The 13,364-nt window shown below is 37.3% G+C and overlaps 1 protein-coding gene across 1 annotated transcript in view; it reads right to left on the bottom strand.

Moving 5' to 3' along the window:
• The window catches only part of Shcbp1l (SHC binding and spindle associated 1 like), a 35,728-nt gene that overhangs the window by 6,006 nt on the left and 16,358 nt on the right, over window positions 1-13,364 (bottom strand). Inside the window, exons 4-7 of the mRNA XM_076831506.1 lie at window positions 13,174-13,260; window positions 12,883-13,101; window positions 7,728-7,833; window positions 732-885 (exon numbers count right to left, since the gene is read on the bottom strand). Coding sequence (XP_076687621.1) covers window positions 732-885; window positions 7,728-7,833; window positions 12,883-13,101; window positions 13,174-13,260 — 566 coding nt within the window. The remainder of the gene's footprint in view (window positions 1-731; window positions 886-7,727; window positions 7,834-12,882; window positions 13,102-13,173; window positions 13,261-13,364) is intronic.

Here is a 13,364-nt window from a genome sequence, read left to right as displayed (position 1 = left end):
AGTGAGACCCTGTCTCAAAAATTTAAAAAATAGGGCTGGGGCTATAACCCAGTAGCAGAGCACTTGCCTCGTATGTGTGAGGCACAGGGTTGGATCCTCGGCACCACAAAAAAATAAATAAAATAAAGGCAGGCTGTGCATCTACAACTACAAAAGAAATCTAAAAAATAAAAATAAATTTTAAAAAGGGCTGGGGAGGGGCTGGGATTGTGGCTCAGCGGTAGAGCGCTCGCCTAGAACCGGCGGGACCCGGGTTCGATCCTCAGCACCATATAAAAATAAATGCATTGTGTTGCGTCCATCTACACCTAAAAAATAAATATTTAAAAAAAAGGGCTGGGGATATGGCTCCATGGTAAAACACCTTGGGTTAAATCCCCAGTAACAAAACATCAAAAACAAAAAGGAGAATCTAATGAACAGATCTTAACTGTAAAAAGCACTGAAGGAATTTTTAAAAATATTTATTTTTTAGTTATAGTGGACACAATACCTTTATTTATTTTTATGTGGTGCTGAGGATGGAACCCAGGGCCTCACACATGCTAGGTGAGCACTCTACCGCTGAGCCACAACCCCAGCCCTAAAGGGATTTTTGTAAAATATAAATTCATGTAATTTCTAATAATTGCATTAAACATGCTTATCTGTTTATACACAGGACAAGTTATACTGGACAATTTATGTAGCATATATTGCTGTAAAAAACTTGCAAAGGGCAGCCTGCTAACCCTTTATAATGATGTCATCAGTCAGTAAAGCAAGATTTGCAGCATGATATTCCCCTGGAAAAATAACTACTGTATCTCCACTGTAACAACTATCCAAAGCCAAATCCAAATCATCATGCTGTTGGAGAAGTGTGTCTGAAGACAAGTCCTTTACCTAAAAAGAAGAAAAGGAGTGTACCTTCAGCAATAGGGTTAACTGAAACATGTCATTTTAATCAGATACTCATTGGACATGTGCTTTTCCCGAAACACTTACCTATATAGTATTTATTCAGATGATCATTCCATTTATCAATTAAGGGAATGATGAAATAAAATTTTCTTTTGACCACTAACACTTTTATAGATCTTAAGTATTGGGGTATGAGACACATACCAGAAGTTACATTTTGAACGTGACATAGTACCTCCTAAACTTTACAACAATTCTTTGAGCTTAGTATATCCCTGCTATAACAACAAGGAATTTGAAGCTCAGTGAGATGAAGGGAATTTCCCGAGGACACAAGCGGTGAGGCCAAGCTTCAGCCCCAGATACTAACACCAGACCTCATTCTCTTTTCTATGTTCTGCCTCATTTTCTTTAACTCAAACTGATTCTCTAATTTGGGTAATTCAACAAAATTTTATAAATAAAAGTTTCTAGAGCTAAATACAAAATGTACCAAAAATTTGCTTTGGGAATAGAAAAGCAGGAAGGAAAGAACTTCATTATTAGTCATAAAGACCTAATGAACTTTAAATAATATTTGAGGGCTGAGGGTGTGGTTCATTGGTAGTAGAGTGCTCTGCCTCACACGCATGAGGCCCTCGTTCAATCCCCAGCACCACAAAAAATAAGTTGGAAAGTAAAAATATATTCTGAAATAAATGCCTGTCAACATTTTGTTTTTCAGTATAATAAAAATGGTACTTGCTATAAAAAATAAACAGAAAATAAAAGCATAATAGAAAGGAAAAAATAAATTGCAAATTTTTATGTAAAAAAACCTGTTTATATAGATATTCCCTTCTAATATTTTTCCATTTATATATTAATATTCATTATTTATGTATGAATACATCATATCATTTATTATATTTAATTTTGAGTCTGACTTTTTAATTGCATTATATCACATTTCCTCAGGTCTTTAAATATTTTTTCAAAGCCTAGTTTTAGTGGTTGCATAATAAAATGTCATAATTTATATTACAGTTTCTCTTATTTATATGGCTTATGATTTTTACAACAAAGAGTTCTAATACATATCTCCAGTTATTTCTTCAGGATAAATTTCTAGGCAGAATTACTGAACCAAAAGCTATAAACATTTTTCCAGGCTTTGTAGCACATGCCTGTAATCCCAGTTACTGGGGAGGTTGAGGCAGAAGGAGTCACAAGTTAAAGACCAGCGTGACAACTTAGTGAGATCTTGTCTCAAGATAAAAAATAAAAAGGGGGCTGGGTTGTGGCTCAGTGGTGGAGCACACACCTGCATGTACTGCAGCAGGCCCGGCAGCTCACTGCCAGTTTCTTCTGTCTGGGTTCTTGTCTCTTGTGAATTTGAAAAACAATATCCACAGACAATGATGAGTGAGTGTAAAAAGTAGGATTTATTCATGTGTGGATATAAACAGAACTCCCAGAGAGCGAGAGGGCCCTGGAGGGACTGCTGGGTGTACTAACAGCTCAACATAATTTCTATCAAAATTCCAACAGCCTGTTTTGAAGAAATGGAAAAGCTCATCTTTAAATTAAAGGGACCCTGAAGAGCTAAAATCATACTGCAAAAGAAGAGGAGAGTAGAAGACTCACACTTCTGATTTCAAATCTTAATACTAATCTATAGAAATCAAACGGTGTGGTATTGGCACAAGATAAACATGTAGACCAATGGGATTGTTCTGAAGTCCAGAAATAAACCCATCCAACTATGGCAAATTGATTTTCAACAAGAGAGTCTACACCATTCAGTGGGGGAAAGAACAGTCTCATTAACAAATGGTATTAGGACAAATGAATATCTACATACAAAGAATGAAGTTGGACATTGACCTCACACTAAATACAAAAATTAACTCAAAACGCATTGATAACCTAATAACATAAGAGCTAAAACCATAAAACTGTTGGACGAAAACATGAGGATGAATTTTCATGACCTTGAATTTGGTAATGGATTCTTAGGCATGACACCAAGAACAAAAGAAACAAAAGAAATTGATAAATTGGACTTCTCAAAATTAAGAACTTTTGTGCATCTAATAAAATAAAAAGTCTATGGAGTGAGAGAAAATATTTGCAAAATATACACACAGTAAGAGTCTAGTATCCAGAATTTACAAAGAACTCTTATAATCAAGAAGAAACAGATACAGAACCCAATTAAAACATGGACTTGTGGCCTGAAAAGTCATTTCTGCAAAGAAGATACACAAATGACCATCAAACACATGAAAAAAACGCTCAAAATCACTATTCATTATGGAAATGAAAATCAAACAAACCAAACTGAGATGCCACTTTGTACTCACTAGGATGACTATAACAAAAACAAGTTACTAGCCAATGTGGTGAGACCAGAGAAATTGGAACCCTCATACATTGTAGAAGACAATGTAAAATGGCTTGGTGGCTGTGCAAACCATTTAGTGGTTCTTTGGTTAGTTCAATGTAGAATCAACATATGATCTGATAATTCTACTCTCACGATACACTCAAAAGAATTGAAAATAGATGGTGAAACTATCACTTGTTTGTCCGTGGATGTTCTTACCAGCCCATCACAATGCTCACAAAGTGGAAACATGAGCCGGGGATGAAGCTCAGTGGTAGCACACTTGCCCAGCAAGTGCCCTGACTTCCATCCCCAGCACTGGGAATAAAAAAAAGAAAAGGTATAACAACTCAAATATCCATCACCCCATGAGTGGAATAACAAAATGAAGCAAGTACAGGCAACGGGACACTATTCAGCCATAAAGATGAATGAAGTACTGACGTGTGATGTGTGATACAAGCATGCTGAGTGAAAGCAGCCAGTTGTAAAGGGCCAGGTATTGTGTGAGTTTGTTTAAATGAAATCCAGGAGAGCTAGAGCTAAACCTGTAGAGATAGCAGATGGGTGGTTGTCAGGGCTGCGGGACAGGGCAAAGTATGGAGTTTCATTTTGAGGTGATAAAAATGTTTGGTAACAATAGAGCAGCACAACATTGTGAAAGTGCCAAATATCATTGAGTTCTTCACTTTAAAATGGTTCAATTTCACCTTAATTTTTTTTTTTTAGAAAAAAAAGGGGAGGGACTGGAGATATAGCTCAGTTGGTAAAGTGCTTGCCATGCATGCCCAAGGCCCTGGGTTCAATCCCCAGCAGCACCACTACCACCAAAAAAAAAAAAAAAAAGGAGTGGGGAAAGTGAAGGAATAATCAACAATACAATATATTTGAGGAGGCAACAGAGTCCATGGTACAGACGGAAGAGAATTGATTAAATTCTTTGCGCCTGGCATATTTTCCAACATAGTTACCACCTTTTGGAGCAATTCATGAAAAATCTGACAGCAATGATGACTACATTATTGGATCAAGAATGACAAACGGCAATGATAATAGGAGCTGACAGTTATGTGCAGGGCATTTTGTTAAAAGATTCATATAAATGACTTCACTTCAGTCTAACACCTTGTGGGACAGATTTCATTATTCCCTTTTATAAGAACAGGAAATAAGAAACCATGTAATTAATTTCATACAAATATTAAGAAGCAAAATGGTGAACCAAACCCAGGTTGTTGTGATTTCAAAGCCTCTGGCCTTCACTACCACACTCTGTGTCTCCAGACTAAAAGAAGGAACACCACTGATATGGGGACAGCACTGTTCTTCCTAGACCCAGGAGAATGCTCAAGTTTAACTTCAGTTCATGCGCTGGAACAAGTAGCAGACATTTGCTGAGCGCTTACCACGTGCTAAGCATTACTGACAAATTACTCATTTGACCTTCACAACAATTCTATAAATATGGAACATAATTACTGTTACCCCATTTTACAGGAGAGAAACTGAAGACTGATTAAATAACTTGTTGAAAATCACATATGTAAGAAGGGGCAAAACCAGGGATCCAGGCAGTCTGGGCTTTAGACTTGTGCTCTTAACCCACTTAGTACAGATTTTTTTTCTCTCTCTCTTTAAAAAGTTGCTACAAATAAGGAAATGGCAGTTTAGAGAAGTTATGCAGCCCGCCCAAGGTCACACAGATATTAAGTGCCCTGAGACGGTGAATTTGAACATCAGGTTGCTTGACTGCAAAGTCTATACCCTTCCTTCCTCTATGTAGCATGTACTGATCACCAACATAAAGATGATGGGCATGGATAAAGTGTTTAAAGAGAGAATACTGAGCAAGAATTCTGAGTAAAGAATCCTCAAACTTTACAATGTTAAAGGCAATGTGAGTAGCTATGACTACTACCAAACTAAAATATTTTGTCAACTCAAAGGTGACTCTAAAAGCAAAGGTCTAAGTAAAGTAGTAGTGGACACTGCTGCCTTCTCACAGTGGCCTTGATCTCATTCTGCTGGTCTCTGAAGTTCAAGGGTAATGGCATACAAATGAAGACAGTCTGGGATAAAAATCAAAGTTTTTCATTGTCACATTGTAGGAAAATTAAGAAATGAAGCTAAATAGATACAAGGACAAAATGAGAAGTAAAAACGATAAAATAAGGCTGTGGAAAAGAACAGAATCTCTACTTTTTATAAACTGTTTACAAAGATGTTGGTAGAATAACATTATTGAATATTCTCATTCAATAAGCAATTTAAAAAAATCAATTTTGTTCAAAATAATAGAAATAGGATAGCAGACAAAGTTTTCTCTCTCATATACTCCTCTTAGCCTTAGTGGACTTCTTTTAGTTTTTCATATGTACTGTATTTTTTTTCTCTTATGTTACTAGGGATCTAACCTACACTCTATCACTGAGTAGATCCCCAGTTCTTTTTATTTTTATTATTATTATTTTTTTAATTTTGAGACAGAGCCTTACTAAGTTGCTAAAGGCCTCAAACTGCTAAGACTGGCCTTGAACTTGCAATCTTCCTGTTCAGCCTCCCGAGATGCTGGGATTACAGGTCTGTGCCTCCACACCTGGCATGTTCTGTGTTCTCTTAACACACTACATTCTTTTATTGATTCAACAAAAACCGTTGGTCACCTACCATGTGCCAGGCATCATGCTTAGTGATTGGATGAGTGCTCTCAGGAAGCTCATGTTATAATGAAGAGACAGGTACATTTAAAGGACAACTGCAAAAGCATTATGACTGTCATGAGAAGGGAAAGTGCCAACAAGGAGAAGAGCAGGGTGCTATGATCATATACGGCGTCTAATGTGTCTTGAAAGGTTGAGAAGGCCCTTTTCAGTGAAAATGTCATTTAAACTGAAGTCTGAGGGATGGGCAGCCAGTCAGCACACAAAAACAACTCGGCTCACAGCAGGATATTCTGCTATCGAGGGAAGCTAGCCAGTGAGCTAGTGAATGTGACAGGGATGTTAGGATGACTCTCAGAAAACTGTGATAACGACCCTGTAGATGGTGGTGCCACTCACTAAAACAGAGCACTGTAGACCCTGAGCAAGTAAAGGGAAGATACTGAATTGACTTGCAGACCCGTGAGCTGTATACTGAGGAGGCAATCAGGGTAATGAGCAATAGGCAGTTACACATAAAGGCTTAGGGCTTAGAAAAAACTCTAGTCTGAGAGTCTTCTGGAATATAAGTATATATAAATGAAGTCATGGGAGAAGATTGATAAATCACATAAGGACAAAAAAGTGTAGAAAATAGACCCAAGTACCAAGCGTTCAGATGACAATAGAAGAAAGAAAGAAAAAAAAAAGCAGTCTGAAAGAATAAAAAAACAGGAAAATATCGTAACATAAAATAAGACAATATTTCAAAAAGAGTTATGAAGTGCTTCTAAGAGGCCAAGTTAGATGGAAATATTTGCTTTACAACATAGAAATGCATCTTTCTTCAACTGGCTAAATTTATATTCATCCTCTGGGTTTCAGCTGGGTTATTTTTTGTTCTTTTTAGTTATAAGATGATACTAGAATGTATTTTGATATATCATACATACATGGAGAGTATAACTTCCCATTCTTGTGGTTGTACCTGATGTGGAGTTATGCCGGTCATCATGTATGAACATAGGAAAGTTATGTCTGATTCATTCTACTGTCTTTCCCATTCCCATCCCTCCTCCCTTTCCCTCATTCCTCCCATCCAATCTGATGAACCTCCACTCCCCACTATATCCTGTGCCTATTGTGAGTCAGCATTTGCATATCAGAGAGAATATTCGGCCTTTGGCTTTTTGGGATTGGCTTATTTCACTTATCATAATAGCCTCCAGTTCCATTCATTTACAGGCAAATGCCATAATTTCATTCTTCTTTATGGCTGAGTAATATTTCATTGTGTGCATGTACCACATTTTCTTTATCCATTCATCTGTTGAAGGACACCTAAATTGTTCCATAGCTTAACTATTGTGAATTGTAAGCTTGGTTATTTTCTCCAGCTAGCACTTCCGGAATTCCTGATTATGTCTGGAGTACCCATTCCATGTGCCCTGTACACACCCCATCGTACCATTTATCATTCCTCATTTAATTGTGTATTTTCTGGTCCATATCTCTACTGTACTTGAAATTTGCTGAAACAAGACTATGGTCTGGTTCAACGCTGAATCTCCCCTAAATGAGTCATGCTCATATTTGTGTCATCCTTATCATGGCAACTAGCTAGCATAGTACCTGGCAAAAGGCAAGTATTAATAAAATTAGAGTTGTCAACATTTATTTAGTACCTATATGTCACTGAGATGGATATGATGGAGGGAACAAGGCGGTAATGAGTCAGCAACAACTCTACCTGCAGGGGGCTTCTTTTCTGATTACATGCAGCTAAAACTTAAATACGACTAAAGTATATTTCTTACCATTTCAGTAGTCATCACTTTGGCTACAATATGTGTTATAGTCTTTCCAAAGTCTCTTTTTCCTTTCCTACGTCTCAGAATTCTTGGAAAGAAAGGTCCATGAACTCTATAGTAAAAACATTTGTGATTGAATTAATATGGAGAAGTATCGATCCTTGTTTAGTAAAGAAAAATAAGCATCTTTGAGAAATATGTTCCATTTAAGTTCTCTGAGTGAGCAATTGGATGGCAGTGATTAAGGTCTTTTGGATGATTGTGTTTACCCTTAAACTCTAAGATCTTCTCATTTTAGTGGGCTGTCCCTAGCAGATGGCATGCAATCCACTACAACCAGCACTTCAGCCACCTCAGCTTTTCAATAGATTAGAAAAAAAAATTGATCATATTTTCATAATCCAGAGTTTAAAACTCACAGAAAGCAGAGGTAGTTTATGTCTTTGTAATACTGAGGCATAAGAAAATTTGGGGACATACCTAATTTGAAATGCTATGTTCAATTATCGGTTGTCTTGTTTTATGAACTATGTTCTCTGTAGAATAATTAGCTATTGTCAGCCTAGCAGAATTATTCTAGTTTCTCAGTTGTTTTTATGCTATTTGCCATCAGCACTTCTAATTTTAATTCCATTCTTTTTTCTTTTTTCTACTTCTCTTTATATTTCTTGTCTCTGAATCATCATCTCCAAAAGAAAGTCAGAAAAAAAGAAGTGAGTGTAACTGTTGGAATTTACTATTGCTGTCAACTCAACACTCCTTTGCCAATGGACAGAGGTGTCCCGCAACCTCCCGGGTGTGATCTTCATTCTCCGCAGCACTTTGATTTGATTACTGCTTGATGCCAAGGGATTGAGGCTTTAGTGCTATTTGTGTGGTGTGTGTGTGTGTGTGTGTGTGTTTTGCTAGGGATTGAACCCAGGGCCTGTTGCATGCAAGGCGAGCACTATATCCCCAGCCCTAGTGTCAATATTTTTAAGCTTATATCTTTTGGGGGGGCGGGTGGAATTGAACCCAAGGGGGCTTAACCACTGTGCCACATCCCCAGTCCCTTTTTGTATTTTATTAGAGACAGAGTCTTGCTGAGTTACTTAGGGCCTTGCTAAATTGCTAAGACTGGCTTTGAACGCGAGATCCTCCTGCCTCAGCCTCCTGAGCCACTGGGATTACAGGGGTGCCTCACTGCGCCCAGTTTTAAGCTTATATCTTTTTTTATATACCTTTATTTTGTTTATTTTTAAGTGGTGCTGAGGATCGAACCCAGTGCCTCACACGTGCTAGGAAAGCGCTCTACTGCTGAGCCCCAGCCCCAGCCCTAAGCTTATATCTTAAATAATATTTTTGTGAAACACATGCTTTTAGGAAACTTTTTAACAAGTTGTCATGCAAGTAATCAACATTTGAATTTCAAAACATTAGCAATGTCCTCTAAATAAAAAGTTTCACTAAGCATTTCAAAATGAAACCCCTCATTATATCAATTTAAGCAAGTAGTTTTGATCTCGAGAAATAAAAATATCGGGCATATTTTTTCACCACATACCAGATTATTAGCTGCTCCAAGTGAAAAGCAGCATCCTAAACATTCGGGAAACCACAGTAGTTTATCATTCTGTCCTTGTTTTAAAATCAAAGGTAAATATGTGTTTTATAAAAAATAAATTTATTAAGGTCTGGGCTGGGGTTGTGGCTCAGTGGTAGAGCACACGCCTAGCACATGCAAGGCACTGGGTTCAATCCTCAGCACCACATAACAATAAATTAAATAAAGATATTGTGTCCAACTACAACTAAAAAAGATACTTAGAAAATTTATTAAGGTCTATTTACATACAAGACACTCATTTTAAGTGAATTACTCTGTGATGGTTCACAAATGTACACACCTATTAAACTCAATGATAACAAGACATGGAACATTTCTATCACACCAAGCAGTTCAAACACTGTTCATCTGTTTTCCATCATTATAAATTTCTCCTCCTCCTCTTCTTCTTCTTCTTTCCTTTTGTTGGGGGGTAGTACAAGGGCTTGAACTCAGGGACACTCACCCTCTGAGGCACATCCCCAGAATTATTTTATATGTTTATTTAGAGACAGGGTCTCACTGAGTTGGTTAGCATCTCGCTACATTGCTGAGGCTGGCTTTGAACTCCTGATCCTCCTGCCTCAGCCTCCTGAGCCGCTAGAATACAGGCATGCACCACCATGCCCAGCTAAGTTTCCCTTCTTTGGAATTTTGAAATCAGACTGTATTTCTTAGGGAAATTTTAGATCCCCAGCAATATTAAGCCAAGGTACCCAGAGTTCCTGTGTACTACCTGCTCACCTTCCTCACCGCCAGCACCCAGCACCAGCACCAGAGTGGTACAGTAACCACAACAGGTGCACCTACACTGACATCACTGTCACCTAAAGTCCACAATTTACATTAGGGCTGACTCTTGGTCTCCTCCATTCTAGGGGTTCAGCCACCACTTTAGTGTCACTTCCACTGAAAGTGACACAAAAACACTAAACACTCTCTGTTCTCTGCCTATTCACCCGCCTCCCCGACAGCCCTTGGCAACCCCTCATCTCTTGCTGGCTTCGTGGCTTCGCTGTTTTCAGAACAGCAGGTAGTTGGAGTCATGTAGTAGATAACTTCCTCAGATTGGCTTCTTTCACTTAATAATAATATACATTTACATTTCCTCTGTGATCTCTCATGGCTTGATGTGTTCCTTCTTTTCAGTGCCGTGTGAAAATCGCTTGTCTGGATGCACCACAGCTTGTTCATGCCTCACCTGCTGAAGCACAGTTTTGTTGCCTCCATGTTTTAGAAATTATGAATAAAGCTGCTATAAAAATCCATGTGTAGGTTTCTGTGTGGACGTTCATTTTCAGTTCACAAGGGTAAATACCAAGGAACATGACTGTGGATTATATGCTAAGAGCATGTCTAGTTTTGTAAGATTCTTCCAAACTGTCTTCCAAAACGACTACACCATTTTGCATTTCTACCAGCAATGTTTCACACCTTTCTTGAATTTTTTTTTGGGGGGGTATCAGGGATTGAATTCAGGAATGATTAACTACTGAGCCACATACATTTTACTTCAAGACAGGGTCTCACTAAGTTGCTTAGGCCTCAATAAATCGCTGAAGCTGGCTTTGAACTTGAGATCTTCCTGCCTCAGCCTCCCAAGCTGCTAGGATTACAGGCATGCACTCCATGCCCAGCCCTTTCTTGGAATTTTTAAATGAAATAATATACGATCTGCCTTCTTGTGTCTGGTATCCCCCTCTCCCTGCCTCAGTCTTTTTTTTTTTTTTAGTGCCATCTAAGTTACTGTGTGCATCAGCAATATATTTCCTTACATTGAGGAATAGTATTTCATTGTAGGATTTTTTTGTACACAAGATCTTGTCATTGTCGTCTGTGAATAGATAATTTTACCTCTTCTTTCCCAATTGGGATACCTTCTATTTTGCTTTCTTGCCTAATTGTTTTGGCTACAGCCTCTACTACAATTTGAACAGAAGGGGCAAGAGTGGACGTCTTTGTTTTGTCCTGATTATTTGGGGGGAACATCCATTCTTTTATCATCAAGTGTGAGGCTGTCAGTTTTTTGTAGATGGTCTTAATGAAGATTAGGAAAATCCCTTCCAAGTTTTTGGAAAGTTTTTATCATGACAGGTCATCAGCTCTGTATTCTAGAAGGAAGTTGTGCCTAGCCCACGTTCCTGTGAGGTACAGAGCAGCTGTCAGTCATCTCTGGTTCCCCCCACCCCTGCCCTCCTCCAGGTGCCAGCATGCTAGTAGTCAGTCAAGGCTCTAGGTGGCATCTCTCTTGGACCCCACCTTTTGCAGGTCTCTGGCTTTCAGGATAGCCTCCTTAACCTTCCAGCCACTCTGCCATCCTGAACTCTCTTCTTGGTCACCCTAAAAAACCAAGACTGTATCTTTTGCTGCCAGAGCTAAGGGAATTTGAGATCACTCCCAGGCCAAAAAGTCACAAATTCCTGTTTCTTACTCATTTTAAGGATAAGCCAATTTCAAGGCTAAACTTTTTTTCCTCATTGTTGCCTTGACGACTTTATAGCTCCTTCAAAGAGTCAGATAGTTGTAACATATTTTGTCAAGATTTTATAACAGTTATCTGGCAGCAGTGTTTGACCAATCCACTTATTTTATTCCTGGAACCAAACTGTCTGTGATTTTAACCTTTGAGATGAGAGAAACCTTAGTGCCATTTTACACCTAGTGATGAAAACTTATATTCAAATACAACTTGTGGTAAATGAATTTGCAGATTTCTAGATAAATGGATTTTTTTAAAAAATCTTATCTACATTGGTTTCCCAAAGCACTCCTAAGGTTTGTCACAGTAACACCAATAACAATAAAATATCAAACATAGGCACTAAAATAATGATAGAGTTCAAGTTTGGAGAAAAATGCCAAAAGAAAAGATTTTGGCTAACAGTTATTTGCAAGATAAATAAAAAGTGTCTCAGAATTCCTAAGGGCAATGAACACACATAGGGATTACACAGTTGAGGTATAGAATAGTTGCTTAGTTCCATTCAAGATTTTCCATCAATTTTTGGACCATGAGCAAGATTCTGTTTGTTTGGTTTTTTTTTCATTTATAAAACAAAGACAGAAATAATGATATTCTTCATTGCAGAGTAGTACAAAATATTTTAATACATGTGAAGTATTCTGGAGAATTATGGTGAGTAAATATACATTGCTTTATTTATCATCAAAAACAGCTTATGTTGGTTAGAGAAGCTGGAATTATAAAGCTGACAAAATTAATCAGTTATTTACTTCACATATTATATGTAGAGCCAATCCACCTAGTCCTTTTTTTATGTTTTAGGAAAGCCATGATCAAAAAAGTCTGCCTCTATACCAAAATCAAAAAAGGTAAAGATGACAAATAAGGAAAGGGCTGAATTATGGAAAATTTTTTTTGCTAAAAATAAGACAAGTGAATTCAGCAATAAAATATAATTTTCCAAAACTTACAGTTGTACCTTGTGCTTAATTCATGAATTAGACATCTAATTTTATAATCTATTTTAATCAAACCATTATATATGACAAGTGCTATTATAAAAAAAGAAAACGTAATCTTTTATGTCTATTTAAAATAGAGCCAATTATTACCGAAGGCGTAAATCTTCCCACATTTTCAATAATCCACAGAGCATTACTATTTCATAGTATTTTTTCCAACATTCAACAGCCTCTGCCGCAGATGGATCTTCTTTAATATTGCTCTGATACTCGATAAGCTCAATGCGTTTGTTTTTGTATTTCTCCAAAGTTTTTTTAAAACGCTGGGCAATAGGGCCAGGTATGGTTCCATCCTGTATGTCACACCACCTGAAAAGTATCAGTACAGTTACAAGGTTTCTTATCAATAAAATGCTCAATAATTTTAAAAACTGTACTTACAAATTAATTCTTTCTTCAATAAGAGCAGTGTAATTCTCACAACTTTCTTCATCATCCCAGTCTCTCCAAAGAAAATCATAAAAAAACCTACAATAAACCAAATTAAGATGATAGTAATAAAGAAAAACCACCATTGTGTTTAGAATTTTAAATATTCTGATGTCAAATTATGTATATAAATCTCAATTCTT

The sequence above is a fragment of the Callospermophilus lateralis genome, chromosome 13 (assembly GCF_048772815.1).
Source record: "Callospermophilus lateralis isolate mCalLat2 chromosome 13, mCalLat2.hap1, whole genome shotgun sequence".
Classification (NCBI taxonomy): Eukaryota; Metazoa; Chordata; class Mammalia; order Rodentia; family Sciuridae; genus Callospermophilus; species Callospermophilus lateralis.
This window is presented reverse-complemented; position numbering and strand designations above follow the sequence as displayed.